The 21,349-nt window shown below is 41.0% G+C and overlaps 1 protein-coding gene across 4 annotated transcripts in view; it reads left to right on the top strand.

Moving 5' to 3' along the window:
- The first annotated feature begins 4,500 nt into the window (after nucleotides 1-4,500).
- Nucleotides 4,501-21,349, top strand: part of clstn1 (calsyntenin 1) — a 65,937-nt gene continuing 49,088 nt past the window's right edge. For 3 of the 4 annotated variants that reach the window (XM_061903934.1, XM_061903935.1, XM_061903933.1), the window contains exon 1: nucleotides 4,501-4,774. In XM_061903934.1, coding sequence (XP_061759918.1) covers nucleotides 4,693-4,774 — 82 coding nt within the window. In that variant the 5' untranslated portion in view covers nucleotides 4,501-4,692. The remainder of the gene's footprint in view (nucleotides 4,775-21,349) is intronic. The other variant, XM_061903936.1, reaches the window with a different exon arrangement.

Genomic DNA, 21,349 nt, shown 5'->3' with positions numbered 1-21,349 from the left:
GGTGGTAGAGGGCGCTAGTGATCCCAGGGATCATTCTTGCGATTACTCGGCTGCAGAAGAAGTGACAACAAGCTACAGTTAGCAAGTCAAGTGCAGCGGCAGCGATCGTTTATTTTTTCCTCTCTTCTGGACTTTTAACATGGATGATTACATATCTAAAATAAAAGCAGTTTTCTAAACTGGACTTTCAATCGAAGCAGGAGGTAATAAGTAAAGGAAGACCAACGCCGGAGCTAAAAGGTTTGCTTCAGACAGTGATCTCCATCAAGACAGAGAGACTTATAAAACTGAAGAAAGTTAAGGAAGACTTTTATAAACAAGTTATCGATGCTTTGATTGATTGATTGATTGATACTTTTATTAGTAGATTGCACAGTACAGTACATATTCCGTACAATTGACCACTAAATGGTAACACCCGAATAAGTTTTTCAACTTGTTTAAGTCGGGGTCCACGTTAATCAATTCATGGTACAAATATATACTATCAACATAATACAGTCATCACACAAGTTAATCATCATAGTATGTACATTGAATTATTTACATTATTTACAATCTGGGGGGTGGGATGAGGAGCTTTGGTTGATATCAGAACTTCAGTCATCAACAATTGCATCAACAGAGAAATGTGGACATTGAAACAGTGTAGGTCTTACAGTAGGATATGTACAGCCAGCAGAGAACATAGTGAGTTCAGATAGCATAAGAACAAGTATATACATTGGAAGTACATTTGAGTTGTTTATAATCCGGGGAGATGGGATGTGAATGGAGGAGGGTATTAGTAAAGTGTTGAAGTTGCCTGGAGGTGTTGTTTTAGAGCGGTTTTGAAGGAATATAGAGATGCACTTACTTTTATACCTGTTGGGAGTGCATTCCACATTGATGTGGCATAGAAAGAGAATGAGTTAAGACCTTTGTTAGATCGAAATCTGGGTTTAACGTGGTTTGTGGAGCTCCCCCTGGTGTTGTGGTTATGGCGGTCATTTACGTTAAGGACGTAGTTTGACATGTACTTCGGTATCAAGGAGGTGTAGCGGATTTTATAGACTAGGCTCAGTGCAAGTTGTTTTACTCTGTCCTCCACCCTGAGCCAGCACACTTTGGAGAAGTGGGTTGGATTGAGGTGTGATCTGGGGTGGAGGTCTAAAAGTAACCGGATTAGCTTATTCTGGGCTGTTTGGAGTCTAGATTTGAGGGTTTTGGAGGTGCTGGGGTACCAGGAGGTGCAAGCGTAATCGAAGAAGGGTTGAATGAGAGTTCCCGCTAGAATCCTCAAGGTGCTTTTGTTGACCAGAGAGGAGATTCTGTAGAGGAATCTCGTTCTTTGGTTGACCTTTTTGATCACCTTGGTTGTCATTTTATCACAGGAAAGATTAGCCTCTAGAATGGAACCTAGGTAGGTGATCTCATCCTTCCTGGTGATAACAATGTCACCCACTTTTATAGTGAAGTCACTGACCTTCTTAAGTTTGATATGGGACCCAAATAGGATGGATTCCGTTTTACCTAAGTGTATGGATAGCTTGTTGTCAGCGAGCCAGGTGCAAATATTGAGGAGTTCAGCACTGAGGATTTGTTCCACCTGTGACTTGTCCTTGCCGGATACCAGCAGGGCCGAGTCATCCGCAAACAGAAACAATTCACAGTGGCATGCTGATGGCATGTCATTCACGTATATTAGGAACAGTAAAGGTCCTAGTATACTCCCCTGAGGGACTCCACAGCTTACTGAGAGGGGAGGGGACATGGTGCCGTTCACCTCTACCACCTGTTTCCTCCCCTCCAAGTAAGATTGCATCCAGCTTGATGAGGTTTCGTCGAATCCGATTGCTCAGAGCTTATCCAACAGTATAGCATGGTTAACGGTGTCAAAGGCCTTCTGAATGTCCAGCATGACCATGCCTCAGTATTTGCCCGCGTCCACCTCATGTTTGATGTGGTCGGTCAGATAGAGAAGGCTTTTGATCAGAAGGAGCGGCGCATGGATTTCATTTATAAGTAAAGGTAAGACCATAATAACGTTTTTTTTTTATTAAATGTGCTTTTTTGTGTGCTACAGTTTGTATGTGTAAAGAATGCTGGTATGCGCTTTCAAACAACCCGTTAACTGCTGCCAATCAAATGGTGAATAAGATACTCTTTAGGGTTCATATGTTTATAAATCTGACTGTGATGAAGTCAGTGCCTCACCAGCCATGAACCTCACCGCAGTTCACTGGTATACACATAAATATATATACACACACATATATATATATATATATATATATATATATGTATACACACACAGATATATATACATATATGTATACACGTATATATATATATATATATATATATATATATATATATATATATATATATATATATATATATATATATATATATATATATATATACATACATATTTATACACATATATGTATATACACATATAAATACATATATACACACACACACATATATATATATACACATATATGTATATATATATATATTTATATATACACATACAAATGTATATGTGTATATATATATGTATATCTATGTGTGTGTATATATACATACATAAATATATATATATATATATATATATGTATATATATATATATATATATATATATATATATATATATATATATATATATATATATATATAGAGAGAGAGATACATGTATAGATACAAACCCCGTTTCCATATGCGTTGGGAAATTGTGTTAGATGTAAATATAAACGAAATACAATCATTTGCAAATCATTTTCAACCCATATTCAGTTAAATTTGCTTCAAAGACAACATATTTAATGTTCAAAATTATAAACATTTTTTTTTTGTGCAAATAATCATTAACTTTAGAATTTGATGCCAGCAACACGTGACAAAGAAGTTGGGAAAGGTGGCAATAAATACTGATAAAGTTGAGGAATGCTCATCAAACACTTATATGGAACATCCCACAGGTGTGCAGGCTAATTGGGAACAGTTGGGTGCCATGATTGGGTATAAAATTAGCTTCCATGAAATGCTAAGTAATTCACAAACAAGGATGGGGTGAGGGTCACCACTTTGTAAGCAAATTGTCGAACAGTTTTAGAACAACATTTCTCAATGAGTTATTCCAAGGAATTTAGGGATTTTACCATCTACGGTCCGTAAAATCATCAAAAAGTTCAGAGAATCTGGAGAAGTCACTGCACGTAAGCGATGATATTACGGCCTTTTGATCTCTCAGGCGGTACTGCATCAAAAACTGACATCAGTGTGTAAAAGATATCACCACGTGGGCTCAGGAACAGTTCATAAAAGCATTGTCAGTAACTACAGTTGGTCGCTACATCTGTAAGTGCAAGTTAAACTCTACCATGTAAAGCCAAACCCATTTATCAACAATATCCTGAAACGCCGCCGGCTTGGATGGGCCCGAGCTCACCTAAGATGGACTGATGCAATGTGGAAAGGTGTTCTGTGGCCTGACGAGTCCACATTTCAAATTTTATTTGGAAACAGAGGACGTGGTGTCCTCCAGAACAAAGAGGAAAATAACCATTCGGATTGTTATAGGCGCAAAGTTCAAAAGCCAGCATCTGTGATGGTATGGGGGTGTATTAGTGCCCAAGGCATGGGTAACTTACACATCTGTGAAGGCAACATTAATGCTGAAAGGTTCATACAGGTTTTGGAGCAACATATGTTGTCATCCAAGCAACATTATCACGGACGCCCCTTCTTATTTCAGCAAGACAATTGTTACAACAGCGTGGCTTCGTAAAAAAAGAGTGCGTGTACTTTCCTGGCCCGCCTGTGGTCCAGACCTGTCTCCCACGAAAATGTGTGGTGCATTATGAAGCGTAAAATATGACAGTGGAGACCCCGGACTGTTGAACGACTGAAGCTCAACATAAAACAAGAATGGGAAAGAATTCCACTTTCAAAGCTTCAACAATTAGTTTCCTCAGCTCCCAAAGGTTTATTGAGTGTTGTTAAAAGAAAAGGTGATGTAACACTGTGGTGAACATGTCCTTTCCCAACTACTCTGGCACGTGTTAATTATTATTTACAAAAAAAAATAAAGTTCATGAGTTTGAACATCAAATATCTTGTCTATGTAGTACATTCAATTGAATATGGGTTGAAAAGGCTTTGCAAATCATTGTATTCCGTTTATATTTACATCTAACACAATTTCATATATATATATGTATACATATATGTATGTATATATATATATATATATACATATATCTATCTATCTATCTATATATATGTATATATATATATATATATATATATATATATATATATATATATATATATATATATATATATATATATATATATATATATATATATATATATATATATATATATATGACTTGATGGATGATTGATTTCATTTTCAGTGTATTTTGTTATTATTCCAGCGCCTTCATCTGGCAAATCCTGGCTAACGCAATCGAACACTAGGCATTATTAGTTTCCCACAGTCCGTGAACGCAGCAGAGTGCAAACCTGCTGGAGAAGCGGCGATAGAAGGGACAGCAGCAGCCATCTTAGAGCAGAACACCGCGGATTCATCTACCGCTTTTTTATTTTTTCTTATTAGATCAACTCCTCCACAGAAGCACCTCAGCGACAAACGAACAGTGTTCGTGTTAAAGTGTGTCGTTGCTGAGTTCGAAGTCGGGATGCGGTTCCGAAGGAATAAACTCTCGGCATCCACCGTCGGACTGGTCCTGGTCCTGGTGTGTACGCTGGATGCGGCTAAAGGTAACTAAGCTGGGATTTATACACCGCCACGTTTGCCGTGTGGGAACATATCGGACAGCTTTTGGGTCACCGGGAATAGAAATACAAGTGTTTGTTTCCGACTCGCCTGGTCGTGGTTGTGCCGGTGAAGGTTACAGCGGGAGGGATGTTGAACCTGCGCAGCAAGTGCAAGCCGCGATGCTTCATCCAAAATATGCACATTTACCTTCTCTATTTCCTCTAAAGCGAACACCGCTGACTTCTATTGTGCTTTAAAACACACTCAACACGATTATTTTATTTCATTTCGAACAAAGGCCAGAAAACGACCCCGTTCTGTCATTCGTCTATTTTTAGTGTTCCGACTGCATAGCGTCGCCTCTTGGCAGCTTTTAAATAAATAATGAGCTGGCGTATTTGATCTTACCGGGTTTTACTTGTTTACTAACTCATGTATGGATTGCCGTGCGATCGTGCGGGATCAATTGTTTATTTTGAGGCTTAACCGTGAACAAAAAGCGTCAATATTTAGTGTTGTCATTTGGCCTCCAGACAATATTAGGCTACGCATTGCAGATGATCCATCGTCCTTCCCTGAATTTTTGCTTGATCACTTGAGATCACTTGCTTCTGCTCCCTGGGCTGGTGTATATTTCCCCGGTCGATCACGGAACATTATCTGACTCCAGGGCTGCGTTATGGTGGTGTCTGTTGTCCTTGTTCTCCTTGAACCTTTGTAAAGACTTTCTAAAGTAAAAGATTAATCTACTTGTAGTTTGGCTGTTCGGTTTTTGTATAGTCCATTTTCCATTTTCCTCTGCTTATCCGAGGTCAGGTCGCGGGGGCAGCAGCCTAAGCAGAGAAGCTCAGACTTCCCTCTACCCAGCCACTTCGTCCAGCTCCTCCCAGGGGATCCCGAGGCGTTCCCAGGCCAGCCGGGAGACATTATCTTCCCAACGTGTATTGGGTCTTCCCCGTGGCCTCCTACCGGTCGTACGTGCCCTAAACTCCTCCCTAGGGAGGCGTTCGGGTGGCATCCTGACCAGATGCCGGAACCACCTTATCTGGCTTCTCTCAATGTAGAGCAGGGGTCGGCAACCTTTACCACTCAAAGAGCCATTTTGACCCGTTTCACAAAATAAAGAAGACAATGGGAGCCACAAAACTCTTTTGAAATTAGACACCCGGCCCGCGCATTTTACATGAATTCCGCTTGACAGCATTACACTTGTCAAACCTCCCAAATTTTCCGGGAGGTTCCTGAATTCTCACAGCATCCATTCTCGCGAATATCTACTGTTAGTCACTCAGATAACAATAAGGGCGTGCTATGAAGCCACTACCTTTGACGCCTTCTACAACATGTACAAACAGCTTACCAGCCGAGTAACACCTCAACCGCGTCGGTTGAGGTGGGCGGGGTTGGGGGTGCGGGGGTGTATAATATAGTCAGCAAAAGTAATGGTAGCAAAGGATTCTGGGTATTTGTTGTGTTGCGTTTATGTTGTGTTGCTGTGAAGATGTTCTCCCGAAATGTGTTTGTCATTCTTGTTTGGTGTGGGTTCACAGTGTGGTGCATATTAGTAAAAGTGTTAAAGTTGTTTATATCACAACCTTCAGTGTAACCTGTATGGCTGTTGACCAAGTACGCGTTGCAATCTCGTACGTGTGACGATAGAAGCCGCAAAATGCATGCGTCTGGCCGGCACGCACTGCGCAGATAGCATGTTGTAAAGCGGTGGTCCCCAACCACCGGGGCGCGGCCCGGTACCGGGCCGTGGCCCGATTGGTACCGGGCCGCAGAAGAATTTTTTATAAAAAAATTAAAAAAATATATATTTTTTTTAATTAAATCAACATAAAAAACACAATATACACTTACAAATAGTGCACCAACCACAAAAAACTCCCTTTTTCATGACAAAAACGTCCCTTTTTCATGACAAAGAAAAAAAGAAAAAAAAGGACGCCCCCCCCGGGCCGCGGGACAAGTTATTAAGCGTTGACCGGTCCGCGGATACAAAAAGGTTGGGGACCACTGTTGTAGAGGACGTTAAAAGTAAAGCCATCACGGCACGCCCTCAATATTGTAGTCCGAGTTAAAATCGGACAATGTTAGCCCTGAGTGATGTCCGGGAGAGGCAGCAAAATCTGGAAACCCCCCGATTATTTCGGGGGGGGGGGGGGGGGGGGGGTCGGCGATTATGCAGCTGAACCACATCAGAGTGGGCAAAGAGCCGCATGCAGCTCCGGAGCCGCGGGTTGCCGATCTCTGATGTATAGAGGAACAGCGACTTTACGTTGAGCTTCTCACCCTATCTCTAAGGGAGTGCACCGCCACCCGGCGGAGGAAACTAATTTCGGCCGCTTGTACCCGTGATCTTGTCCTTCCGGTCACAACCCAAAGCTCATAACCATAGGTGAGGATGGAAACGTAGATCGACCGGTAAATTGAGAGCTTTGCCTTCCGGCCCAGCTCCTTCTTCACCACAACGGATCGATACAGCGTCCGCATTACTGAAGACGCCGCACCGATCCGCCTGTCAATCTCACGATTCACTTTTTCCCCACTTGTGAACAAGACCCCAGGGTACTTGAAGTCCTCCACATGGGGCACGATCTCTTCCTCAACCTGGAGATGGCACTCCATCGTTTTCCGGTATTGTTTTTATTAAAATCCATACATCATTGAAATGAAGAAATACCAACAAGCTAACTTTGCCCCTTTTGGGCAGATCCACACCCACAAATTATAGGATCTTCTATATATTGTCCCACAAAATGATATTATTTTCAGAATTATTTGAAACCAAATTTAGCACTAACAATATAATACAAATGTAATAAACTTGTATTTCACATTTGCAAATAAAATAGTAATTGGTTTGTATTTATATAGCCCAGTGAATCTTAAACTTTGGTATGTGTACCACTAGTACGCCAAAGAATTACATAAGTAAATATTGTATGTGCAATTGATTTTATTTGATTCATTATATAAGTACAGTGTTTTATTTTTTTATTGCCAAACATAGTGTTACTGACACTTGACTGATTGTAACCTTTATTAGTAGATTGCACAGTACAGTACATATTCCGTACAATTGACCACTAAATGGTAACACTCGAATAAGTTGTTCAACTTGTTTAAGTCGGGGTCCACGTTAATCAATTCATGAAGACGTAGGCCTACTACGCTACTGTATTTTAATGTTGGTCATGGTGGTACATGGAGAGCCAGGTTTTTTTGAGGTGAAAAAAGTTTGAGAACCACTGATATAGCACTTTACTACACCTGAAATGATACCCAAAGAGTTTATATTATATATTACATTCACTCATTCACACACACACACACACACATACACGCACACGCACGACGGAAGCTGCCATGCACCGTGCTCTCGATTTGTGTTTCTGCCATTGTAATTTGAAGGTCTAGAACTTGTAACTATTTAAAAAAAGTAAACAAACACAATCTGTTGGCAAAAACTGCAGTCCAAAAAACATTGAACATTTTGAAGTGCAGTCAGAAAAACTGTGTTTGATGTTGTTTTTTTGCTATCACTTTCAAACAAATTCAGCATGTTTGCTCGATCGTCCATGGTGACGGACCCATTTTGCTCATTTGGTTTGAAGCCAAAATAGATATATATTCCCGTTAGGGTTGTCAAAAGTATCGATACTTCAACACCGAGTTGATACCAGACGTCAATGCCAGCTTTTTTCAGTATTGTCAGTACCAAATATTGTACATTTACTCATTAATTCTAGGTGTGTTTGCGCTGAGTCAGCGTTGAAAAAGATAACATTTATATAATGTGTAAATACATGTTTTAGCCTTTTAATCAGCCCATTTCAGTGATTCTGGTCTGCGGGCTCCATCTAGTGGTGGATATCACTTAATTGAGTCGTGTTTTCCATCCATCCATTTTCTACCGCTTATTCCCTTTCGGGGTCGCGGGGGGCGCTGGCGCCTATCTCAGCTACAATCGGGCGGAAGGCAGGGTACACCCTGGACAAGTCGCCACCTCATCGCAGGGCCAACACAGATAGACAGACAACATTCACACTCACATTCACACACTAGGGCCAATTTAGTGTTGCCATTCAACCTATCCCCAGTCGTGTTTTATTTCTCTGTATTCAAACAGTGTTACTGTTCAACCTGTGTGTAATGTTATAGTGGCCAAAATATTAAACATACTTGTTGATCTAAATTTCTGCCTTGTTTTCAATTAATGTTATGTTATGTTACTGTAATGTTGGTCCTTATTGTGGTACTTTGAGAGCCAAGTGTTTTCTGGGGTGGTACTGGGTGAAAACAGTTTGAGAACCCCTGGCCTATTTCATTACAAATGACATGATGAGATAGCACTACCACCATTTGTAAAAAAAATATTATTACCTCTTGGCAGCTAATAGTGTAATTTGAATTACGTACTAAAATATGTTGAAGCACAGTGATCTTAAATACTTGACAATTTGAAAACGTTTTCAGTAAAAAAGTTAATTTAAAAAGTACATTATGGAAATTCACAGGTATTGGTATTAACTACTGAAATTCTTATATGTGACAAGCCTAATTACTGGGACATATGGCTTTGCAATCATCTTTTTAATTCTAAGTATTCTCACCTATGTAGTGCTGTTGTGTTGGAAGTGATTGTAACTGTGCAAAATTACAACTCAGTTGCTAAGTTCTCTGGGGAAGGGTAAACTAGGGATTTTCTAATGCGGATATTTTTTTTCACACTATATATATATATATATATATAGTGTCTATTTTTCCACCTTTTCTACTTTCCAGATCGTATTAGGCCATGTCTACACTAAGTTGTTTAACCTCTTAAACAAATAATTATTGAGCCTAAGCCCTGTTTCAGCCACACTAAACCAGCGTCTTAGGTCCCCCTCCTGGGACAATTTTTTACACAGGTAAGGCAGCCGTGTAATTCTTGAATCTCCGGAAGTTAGCATTGTATGGACTCATTGATCGTTTACGGAGTGAGTTCGTAAAGGAAGTGACGCCAGAAAGACCTTGCCCACACAGGAAGTGTCAACAGAAAGAACAGGCCTCAGCCAGCTTAATAATAAAGCGGTTTCATTGCTCGGAGCTAACCACTGGGAATATGAAGGCGAGTCATCCAGACATTCTCCTTCTTCTATGTGTACAGACGATTGTGGAAATCACACATGAATACCTTAAGAGAAAGTGATTGCAGCTATTTGGGATACAACACTTCTCAGACGGCAAGATAACTTTCCGATGTCCGGCCGGGTCAGCTGCGTTGCTACTTAGCGAAAAACTTCGTCCATTTTTCGAAGGAGAATCACAAGAATGCGAGTTCCCGTGGATGTGATTAAAAAGATAGCATGTGTTTTATTATTACCTGGTCATCGAGGAAAACTGCGAATGCATTCGGACTGGCAAAGCAGACTGTATCAGTTATTGTCAGCCATTTATGTTGCCGACTCAACGTCTAGGTCCAGAGTTTATAAAATCACCAAAAAGCAATGGACATTGAAGGTAAAGGCAAAAGAGTAAGGAGTTTTCTGACCAGATATCTAGATCCCTAGATTGATTAATGTTAAATGTTCTTTATCACATTTTTTACATGTCTAATAAAGATTTGATTAATTTATGATGGCTCATGTGTAATTCATTACAATAGGGCCCCACAGCGCACTGGATTCCAGTCAATTGAAATACCAGAACACTGGATATTGTTCAGATAAATTAAATTTAAAGGGGAACATTATCACCAGACCTACGTAAGCGTCAATATACCTTGATGTTGCAGAAAAAAGACCATATATTTTTTTAACCGATTTCCGAACTCTTAAATGGGTGAATTTTGGCGAATTAAACGCCTTTCTATTATTCACACTCGGAGCGATGACCTCACAACGTGACGTCACATAGGTAATCAATCCGCCATTTTCTCAAACACATTACAAACACCAAGTCAAATCAGCTCTGTTATTTTCCGTTTTTTCGACTGTTTTCCGTACCTTGGAGACATCATGCCTCGTCGGTGTGTTGTCGGAGTGTGTAACAAAACAAACAGGGACGGTTTCAAGTTGTTTTACGTGGAGTGTGCATCAATTAGCACGGCATGCTAATCGATGCTAACATGGTATTTAGGCTAGCTGTATGTACATTTGTAGCTATATTTGCATCCAGCCTTTCCCTCCACCCACATTTAATGGCAAACAAACATTTACCAATAGACAGATTTTAGTTGCTCCAGGTGTACTGGAGAGGAGGCTACGCCGGATAGTCGAACCTCGGATTCAGGAGGAACAGTGTGGTTTTCGTCCTGGTCGTGGAACTGTGGACCAGCTCTATACTCTCCGCAGGGTTCTTGAGGGTGCATGGGAGTTTGCCCAACCAGTCTACATGTGCTTTGTGGACTTGGAGAAGGCATTCGACCGTGTCCCTCGGGAAGTCCTGTGGGGAGTGCTCAGAGAGTATGGGGTATCGGACTGTCTTATTGTGGCGGTCCGCTCCCTGTACGATCAGTGCCAGAGCTTGGTCCGCATTACCGGCGGTAAGTCGAACACATTTCCAGTGAGGGTTGGACTCCGCCAAGGCTGTCCTTTGTCACCGATTCTGTTCATAACTTTTATGGACAGAATTTCTAGGCGCAGTCAAGGCGTTGAGGGGTTCCGGTTTGGTGACCGCAGGATTAGGTCTCTGCTTTTTGCAGATGATGTGGTCCTGATGGCTTCAGCTCTCACTGGATCGGTTCACAGCCGAGTGTGAAGCGACCGGAATGAGAATCAGCACCTCCAAGTCCGAGTCCATGGTTCTCGCCCGGAAAAGGGTGGAATGCCATCTCCGGGTTGGGGAGGAGACCCTGCCCCAAGTGGAGGAGTTCAAGTACCTAGGAGTCTTGTTCACGAGTGGGGGAAGAGTGGATCGTGAGATCGACAGGCGGATCGGTGCGGCGTCTTCAGTAATGCGGACATTGTACCGATCCGTTGTGGTGAAGAAGGAGCTGAGCCGGAAGGCAAAGCTCTCAATTTACCGGTCGATCTACGTTCCCATCCTCACCTATGGTCATGAGCTTTGGGTCATGACCGAAAGGATAAGATCACGGGTACAAGCGGCCGAAATGAGTTTCCTCCGCCGTGTGGCAGGGCTCTCCCTTAGAGATAGGGTGAGAAGATCTGCCATCCGGGAGGAACTCAAAGTAAAGCCGCTGCTCCTTCACATCGAGAGGAGCCAGATGAGGTGGTTCGGGCATCTGGTCAGGATGCCACCCGAACGCCTCCCTAGGGAGGTGTTTAGGGCACGTCCAACCGGTAGGAGGCCACGGGGAAGACCCAGGACACGTTGGGAAGACTATGTCTCCCGGCTGGCCTGGGAACGCCTCGGGATCCCCCGGGAAGAGCTAGACAAAGTGGCTGGGGAGAGGGAAGTCTGGGTTTCCCTGCTTAGGCTGTTGCCCCCGTGAACCGACCTCGGATAAGCGGAAGAAGATGGATGGATGGATAGTTGCTCCAGTGTCACAAGATGTGAAAGTCCCGATCGTTTGGTCTGCACATATTACCGGCGATGCTAAGGCAGACATGGCACAGAGATGTATGGATATCCTGCTGATGCATTTCTAACGATAAAGTCAACATAATCACAAAGGTGAGTTTTGTTGATGTTATTGACTTATGTGCTAATCAGACCTATTTGGTCGCGGCATGACTGCCAGCTAATCGATGCTAACATGCTATTTAGGCTAGCTTTATGTACATGTGTAGCTATATTTGCATCCAGTGTTTCCCTCCACCCACATTTAATGCCAAACAAACACTTACCAATCGACATATTTAAGTTGCTCCTGCACATTTTACCAGCAATGCTAAGGCAGACATGGCACAGAGATGTATGGATATCCTGCGACACTTAATCGTTGGTTAGAAGGCAATCGCAGAATGGCGTCAATAGCTATTCGCTCAAAAGCTTCAGTTTCAATACATGCGTAGTCTGTTGAATCGCTTAAGCCGCTGAAGTCCGAGTCAGAATCTGATCTTATTCAGCTATATCTTGCTGTGCTATTCGCCATGTTTGTTTGTATTGGCTTCACTGGATGATGTCACAGGAAAATGGACGGTGGCTTCACAGATAGCGAAAATCAGGCACTTTAAAGCCTTTTTTCGGGATATTCCATAATGGTTGAAATTTTTTAAAAAACTTTGAAAAATAAAATAAGCCACTGGGAATTGATTTTTATTGGTTTTAACCCTTCTGAAATGTTGATAATATTCCCCTTTAAGAACTTGCACACAAAGCAACACTGGAGATGACTATGACATGCGTCTTTTTCCGCGCAAGCGTACTAGGTCGCTTTGCCCCGGCGGATGGAGGGGGGCGGGGGTCTTAAACGGTGGCATTGTTGTGTGTGGACACGGATAAGGTTAGGTGTGACTTACCCTGGATAACCTTATCCGACTTAGTGTAAATGGGGCCTTAGAGACGTAACATAGGAAGGAAATTCCGCAACGGTTGAATGGGGTGTGAAGTTTAACAACTAAGATTCAAAGTGTTTTTGGCTACGTAGTTATTGCCTAGCGTATTCTATACACCGAGGATGAATTTTGACGAACAAACCCCTTCTCTGGCCTCTTTTTACTGGTATCCGTGTTTTTCTTTTGTTTTTTTATTTACAACTCAAACATAACTTTATTAGCAGGTACAATATATACACATATTATACCAGTATTTAGTGCTTAAAGATATGAATTAATCAAGTCGATAGTTATAAACACTACTCAAAAACCAGCCTGTGCCCTTCTTGTAAAGAGTTGCCATTTCTTTTCACTGCAGCGTTTACACGGCTAATGATGTCAGCCACCTTGAAAAATGTCTCAATTATAAGCTACGTGAAGGAGCCTAGAATTGATTGTATTTAAGTGTTCGCAATACTTTAGGGTTTCTCACGAGGAAACTTACAATGTATGAAATTCATAAACTGCTGTAAAATGTTATGAAATTGAGTAGATGGTGAGGTGTTGTGATGTAAGGAAATCCTGTATTTTTACAAATTTTTCCAGGAGATTTACACTTTGATGGAAAAGTGGGAATTGCACAAAACAAAACCAGTCGGTACTGTTAAAATGGTAAACACGGCCCATCGATGTTTGTGCACCTGCAGGCTTCCCTATAGTTATCAGACAAAGGAGAAGTGTGAAACAACCATCTGTGTTAAGGGCCACAGCTTTGTGTTTTATCACCATGCTGTTGGTTCTGCTGCATGTCTTGAGTCTGCTGTTCCTACTCATTTTATGACCCCAGAAGCAGGTCAATTTCTAGGCTTGGCTAATAATGATGTGGTGTGTCAACATTTGATTTGAATGCCAGTGATATCTTCATTTGTTTTTTAATGCTAGGTAGTTTTATCTGCACTAGAAAATATTTGTGTTAAAACGCTGGTCATGTAACCAAACTTGTATAGCTTGTGTTGCTATTGTTGTTTTTTGTTATAATGTTACACTTAATAGTTTACTTCTGTAAACACCATACAAGACACACCTGCGTCATTGTTCATCAAATGAACTTATTGGATTTAAATGAATTACCTTAGTCACACTTTAACAGGAAGAGTCTTTCATTGATCCATTGAAGATTGCCCATCAGTCTCTTTTGCAGCATTGAACATGGTCACCAAGTTATTGGTTTTCTCATCTGGCAGGTTTCTCTGTGTTTGGAGCGTCATAGTACATTGAAATTAAAACAAATCCAAAACCTTATTTTTTCAGGTGTACCATTTTTGCACATGCTGATTCTGTCCCCTTTTAGCCATAGGACATAAATGTAGCATATGTCATTTTGCTGTGTTAAGACAAATGGAAACAATGTGACTGCCTGCAGCTGACAGTGACCTCACTGTTGTTCTCGTGTTCTCTCTCTTTCTGGTGCTGCTAAATTACAAGAGCGTGCGTCTTCATTAAGCCGGATAACATCATTAAATCTCAAAAGTGCAACACCAGTAGACTTGACTAGGGTTAGACACCGAAACCTGGTTTCATAATAGCACCAAACGGTCCTTACTGACCGAAAAATTGAGATGCTATCAGTCTCTAATTTCTGTGCTAATTGAATGCAGCCTCAGCCACCTGCAACAAATGGTTAGCGCTGATATTTTACAAGTAACGTCTCTTAAGTAATGTAGCATCCTAACATAAACACTCAGTCTGGTGCACGTTTTCAACTTTATTGCCAACATTTACATGCCAAAAGGAGCCCCGTAGCCACAGCGGCACCACAGCACTTCCTCACTATGCACCAACGACCAATGTCGAGCGAAGTTGCATTCACAAACCTCCGTAATTATGAGTATTAACATTACACAAGTAAGTTGTTTTTTGTATGTTCTGTATTGCTGCAAGGATTATGATTATATTATTTTTTTAATGTATTCTTGTTTATAATTTAATTTATATAATTGACATTTAAATTACTAGTCTGTTCAACTTAAATGTCATACAATTACATTAAAGGCCTACTGAAATGAGATTTTCTTAGTTAAACGGGGATAGCAGAAGAAGTACGAGGAGGAAAGAGAGTGCGATGGGATGGTCAGAGAGTGTTTGGGCCTGTGTGTGTGTGTGTGTCTGTGTGTGTGTGTGTGTGTGTGTGTGTGTGTGTGTGTGTGTGTGTGTGTGTGTGTGTGTGTGTGTGTGTGTGTGTGTGTGTGTGTGTGTGTGTGTGTGTGTGTGTGTGTGTGTGCATGTTTATGTTTTGTCTCGTCTTGTCCTGTCTCATAGTAAACAGTGGTACTATCGTTTTGTTAGTGTACAAGAGTTTTTCTTGTTTTTGTTGATATAGTATTGTTCTTGTATTATATTGTTTATGTTAAATGTGGAATGAGTGAGAGGGGTTGGGATCTTATAAGCATCTGCTTCATCCAACCCCTTTTTAAGCCTTGCATGATTATCTCTGCCAAAATGTAAAAAATAAAAAAAAAGTATTTTGTTGTACTGTGAAGGTTTGAAATAAATATTTCAATCAATCATTCTATGTGTCATACTTGATCATTTCGCGATATTGCCATATTTTTGCTGAAAGGATTTAGTAGAGCACATCGACGATAAAGTTCACAACTTTTGGTCGCTAATAAAAAAGCCTTGCCTGTACCGGAAGTATCAGACGATGTGCGCGTGATGTCACTGATTGTAGAGCTCCTCACATCCTCACATTGTTTACAATCATAGCCACCAGCAGCTAGAGCGATTCGGACCGAGAAAGCGATTTCCCCATTAGTTTGAGCGAGGATGAAAGATTCGTGGATGAGGATAGTGAGAGTGAAGGACTAGGGGAAAAAAAAGTAAAAAAAAAAAAAAGGCGAGGGCAGTGGAAGCGATTCAGATGTTATTAGACACATTTACTAGGTAGAAAAGCGCTATACAAGTACAACCCATTTATCATTTATTTACTAGGATAATTCTGGAAAATCCCTTTTCTGCTTATTGTGTTACTAGTGTTTTAGTGAGATTATATGTCGGAGGGTTGTGGTGACCGCCAGTGTCTCCGAGGGAAGCCACGCAGCTGCATGAGGACGCAAGCTCCGCTCATGTCTACGGTAAGAGCCGACTTATTAGCACAATTTTCTCACCGAAACCTGCAGGTTGATATGTGGTTGGGATCCATGTTCGCTTGACTGCTCTGTTCCATAGTAAAGCTTCACCTTCGGGAATTTTAAACAAGGAAACACCAGCTGTGTTTGTGTTGCTAAAGGCAGCTGCAATACACCGCTTCCCACCTCCATTTTTCTACTTTGACTTCTCCATTATTAATTTAACAAATTGCAAAAGATTCAGCAACACAGATGTCCAGAATATTGTGTAATTATGCGATTAAAGCAGACTACTTATAACTTGGATCGGGCTGGAAAAAAATGTCCGCTACAACCGGTGACGTCAAACGCACGCGTCATCATACCGCGACGTTTTCAACACGATACGTCGCGCGAAATTTAAAATTGCAATTTAGTAAACTCAAAAGGTCGTATTGGCATGTGCTGCAATGTTAAGATTTCATCATTGATATATAAACTATCAGACTGCGTGGTCGGTAGTAGTGGGTTTGAGTAGGCCTTTAAACAGTTTTTTTTGTTTTATGTTTTTCATTTTATTAGTTCAGGCACTGTTTTAGCACGAGCACTGTTATTAAAGTACCGATAATGATATTAATCAAAATCGAAACGATACCCATCTCTAGTTTGGACTAGGAGCGGTATAGTTCGGTTGGTAGAATGGCCGTGCCAGCAACTTGAGGGTTCCAGGTTCGATCCCCGCTTCTGCCATCCTAGTCACTGCCGTTGTGTCCTTGGGTAAGACACTTTACCCACCTGCTCACAGTGACACCTACACTGGTTTAAAGGTAACTTAGATATTGGGTTTCACTATGTAAAGCGCTTTGAGTCACTAGAGAAAAAGTCCTATATAAATATAATTCACTTCACTTTTATAGTTGGTTATCCAATAGCTTACAATGCTGGATGTTAAACATATCGGGCCCAAAAGCAAAAAATACATATGTCAGCAGCCATTCTCAACATGTCCGTCCGTGTTGGTGATTTTGATTGACAGAACTGTATTTACTTGAAGGTCAGCGATTTGTTCCATATATTTCACAGTTGTGTCACTTTATCACTCATCTAACAGATATGAATGATGTATGTTGCTACGGACTGAATTACATTTAATAACTACCATCTTTCATAATCAACAATAAATAAAAAATAAATTTGTAATTAATGTGATTGTTCCCTCACATGTAGTACAGAGAGCACAGGAGAAATGGTAAGTTGCAAAAGGACGTTAACTGACTTCTGTTGTGTTCTGGCACTATGTTAGGTAAGAAAAAAATTAAATTAACTTGACCTGACTTAATACATACTATATACATACAATATATATTTAGGTTATTCTTCACTAGTTAGTTACAAAAGAGTGATTAAAACATAGACAGTCCTTGTGGGTGTCAGAGTAAACATTACCAAATGTCTTGGCCCGTATTGCCCTGATTAACTTGACTTGGCATCTTACAGGAGTTCTTGTTTTTACAAGCTAGCTGATTTTTTTCAGAGGGTTTCCCGTGCAACAAAGGACTATTTTAGGGCCGGACTTGTGGGTTTGGATTTCTACACGGCACGTCACAATGTGCCTTCTGTTCAAAGAACCAGGACTCAAGACCTCCAAGAATGTGTACATGAAATAATCCCCAGAAAGCGTCAAACTGTTGAAGCCGCTTGGGGGAAATCGCACCAGTGTGCCTTAAGAAATAAGCCCTGGGAATAGTGGAGCCAACATGGGGCAGTGGTGACTTTCCTCTCATTGGTCCCTTGTTGGGTTGAATGGAGTCAGTGAACTGTCAAGAATGGGTCGTTGAGTTGTGAATATTAAGTATGTAAGAGATGACTCGAAAGTTGTTTCAGAAGTGTTTCATGTGAGGCCTTTGGTTGATTTAAATGTTGGCCATGAGTTTGTAATTGTAGTGCAAAACAACAAGTGTGCAGGATGCATTTTTAATTATTCTTGAAGGGGCATGTCCACATTTACGTATCAAAGGAACCCTGAAACCAGAGATTGTGTCACCTGCCCGGGCAGGTTGGCTGCACCCAACCGCTCCCAAAGTCTCACTTCTTCACTCTCACTGGCCCTTTTGTGCCATTTGCACAGAGACGCAATTGAATTGCCTTCAAGGCTTTGCATCTTCTAGACCCCACAAACCCCTCACCCCACCTCCTTCTAAAAGGAGTTCTACGGTCGCAGTGGGTGTACCAGTATGTCGGACGGTTGTAATTGCGTGGAACACAAACAAATGCTGTTGCCTGGCAGGCGAACTGAGAGGCGCTCCTGTGTTGAAATCGGAGGTCCCTGTGGTTTCAGACTGCTCAAGTCCTCCTTGAACAGTGCCCACTCTGTTTTGGAGGTGGCTCACATCAACAAGCTTAGGAGGTTGCGCGACGAGATGGACAAATAAAGACGTGTGCTCACTGTTACAGAACGTGAGCAGATTCTCTCTTGATTATTCCTGGTCCATGCAATTAAGACAGCCACTTGAATACCACTGAAATCCGTCCTTAACATGAAGCTGCATGCATCACATGCCTTCACCTAATTGGCAGCAATTTGGCTGACCTCAGTACAACCTGAAGCTGCCATGAAGAGCTGCACTGCAAAAGAACCTTGAAAATCTTTTCCCTGATAGAGGGCTTTGAAAGGTCGGAGCGACTGTCTTTGACTACTTGCCCATTATATAGTCTGTGCCGTGAATCCCATTTTAGTTCTACTATTATTTTGCTATTTTAGACATTCAACTATGTTTTGTCTTTTTCCCTGGTAACGGCAAGTTCTGCTTATCGCTTAAATGCAGCAACATCTGGATTTTTCCTTCTTTTTATCACTACACCCACCAATACAGTATGAACAGCAAGCTGCCAAGGCGAAATGTTTACACAGTCCAACAAAAATGTTTTCTGTGAGATAAAACTACCACTTTTTATAATTGTGGGGGTTGTGATGGTCTTGCAAATTTGTGTCATCGTTCAACTACAATTCTAGTGTGTACACATCTCTTGAGAAACAGGAGCATCTTGCTAATAAATTAGTCAATTAAGTTTTTGTATTACTGAAAACTATTAAAAAAAAGAGTCTTGATTTTGATATTTTATTTATTGTAATAACAAGAGATTTCAAATGGGCAATTCAACTGACATATATTGTTTTTTACAATTTACTTTTGAGATTTCTTTTTTAACTGCAATGAGAAGAATTTATTAAAAATGTTTTAAAGTTTCTACTGCGGTTCTGTAAGTCTCGACAAAAATTTTTTATTACCCATTTAGGTTACATGTTAAAAATACCTTGATTTCAAAGTGTACGAAGGTTTTTGAAAACATAAGAATTTTTTGTAAGTGTGTGTGAAAGCTTTGCTGAGGGCTTATAAATACTTTGTCCATAGCAGAAATTTACACTTATGTTGGAATTAAACCACATCAATAAACCGATTTCCACACAGGAGCGCCTCTCAGTTCGCCTGCCAGGCAACAGCATTTGTTTGTGTTCCACGCAATTACAACCGTACTTGTCTTTTTTGTTTTTGAGCACGTTGTTTTTAATGATTTTGAGCTAGATCCTTAGCAAAACATGTTTCAGCAAAATGTTTGTTGTGGTGAGTATTTAGGTTTAGAGGCCTGGGGTTTGTCAACTTTGTCTTTTGTGGTTTCAGGTAATGTTCACACACACGCACAATGCCATCGTTTAAAGGGGAACATTATCACCAAACCTATGCAAGCGTCAATATATACCTTGATGGTGCAGAAAAAAGACCATGTATTTTTTTAACCGATTTCCGAACTCTAAATGGGTGAATTTTGGCAAATTAAACGCCTTTCTGTTTATCGGCCTTTTAGCGATGATGTCAGAACGTGGCGTCACCGAGGTAACACACCCACCATATTCATTTTCACATTACAAACACCGGGTCTCAGCTCTGTTATTTTCCCTTTTTTGACTATTTTTTGGAACCTTGGAGACATCATGCCTCGTCGGTGTCTTGTCGGAGGGTGTAACAACACTAACAGGGAGGGATTCAAGTTGCACCACTGGCAAGAAATCTGCCGCCAGACCCCCATTGAATGTACCAGAGTGTCTTCACATTTGACCGGTGATGCTAAGACAGACATGGCACAGAGATGTATGGATAACCTGCAGATGAATTTGCAACGATTAAGTCAACGAAATCACAAAGGGGAGTTTTGTTGATATTGTTGACTTATGTGCTAATAAGACATATTTGGTCACGGCATGACTGCCAGCTAATCGATGCTAACATGCTATTTACGCTAGCTGTATGTATATTTGAAACTAGATACCCACATTTAATGCGAAAAAAACACTTACCAATCGACGGATTTAAGTTGCTCCCGTGTCACAAGATGCGAAAGTCCTGATCGTTTGGTCTGCACATTTTACCGGCGATGCTAATAAGGCAGCCATGCTATGGGCCACTTCATTAGGTACACCCACGCTATGGCCAAATAGCGTCATTAGCTATTCGCTCAATAGCTTCAGTTTCTTCTTCAATTTCGTTTTCGCTATCTGCCTCCATACTCCGAACATCTGTTTCAATATATGTGTAATCTGTTGAATCGCTTAAGCCGCTGAAATCCGAGTCTGAATCCGAGCTAATGTGGTAGTCGCCATGTTGTTTGTATTGGCAGCACTGTATGACGTCACAGGAAAATGGATAGTGGTTTCGAAGATGGCGAAAATAAGGCACTTTAAAGCTTTTTTTAGGGATTTTCCGGGACCGGTAAAATTTTGAAAAAAACTCAAAAAATTACAACAAGCCACTGGGAACTGATTTTTATTGTTTTTAACCCTTTTGAAATTGTGATAATGTTCCCCTTTAAGACCCAGACCTCCCACCCCACCGTCCGCCGGCGCAACGCGACCTAGTACGCATTTGCGGAAAATGCGCACGTCATAGTTGCTTTGTGTGCAAGTTCTTAAATTAAATGTAACTTATCTGAGAAATATCCAGTGTTGTGATATTTTAATTAACTGTAATCCAATGTGCAGTGGGTC

The sequence above is a fragment of the Nerophis ophidion genome, linkage group LG06 (genome assembly GCF_033978795.1).
Source record: "Nerophis ophidion isolate RoL-2023_Sa linkage group LG06, RoL_Noph_v1.0, whole genome shotgun sequence".
Taxonomy (NCBI): domain Eukaryota; kingdom Metazoa; phylum Chordata; class Actinopteri; order Syngnathiformes; family Syngnathidae; genus Nerophis; species Nerophis ophidion.
This window is presented reverse-complemented; position numbering and strand designations above follow the sequence as displayed.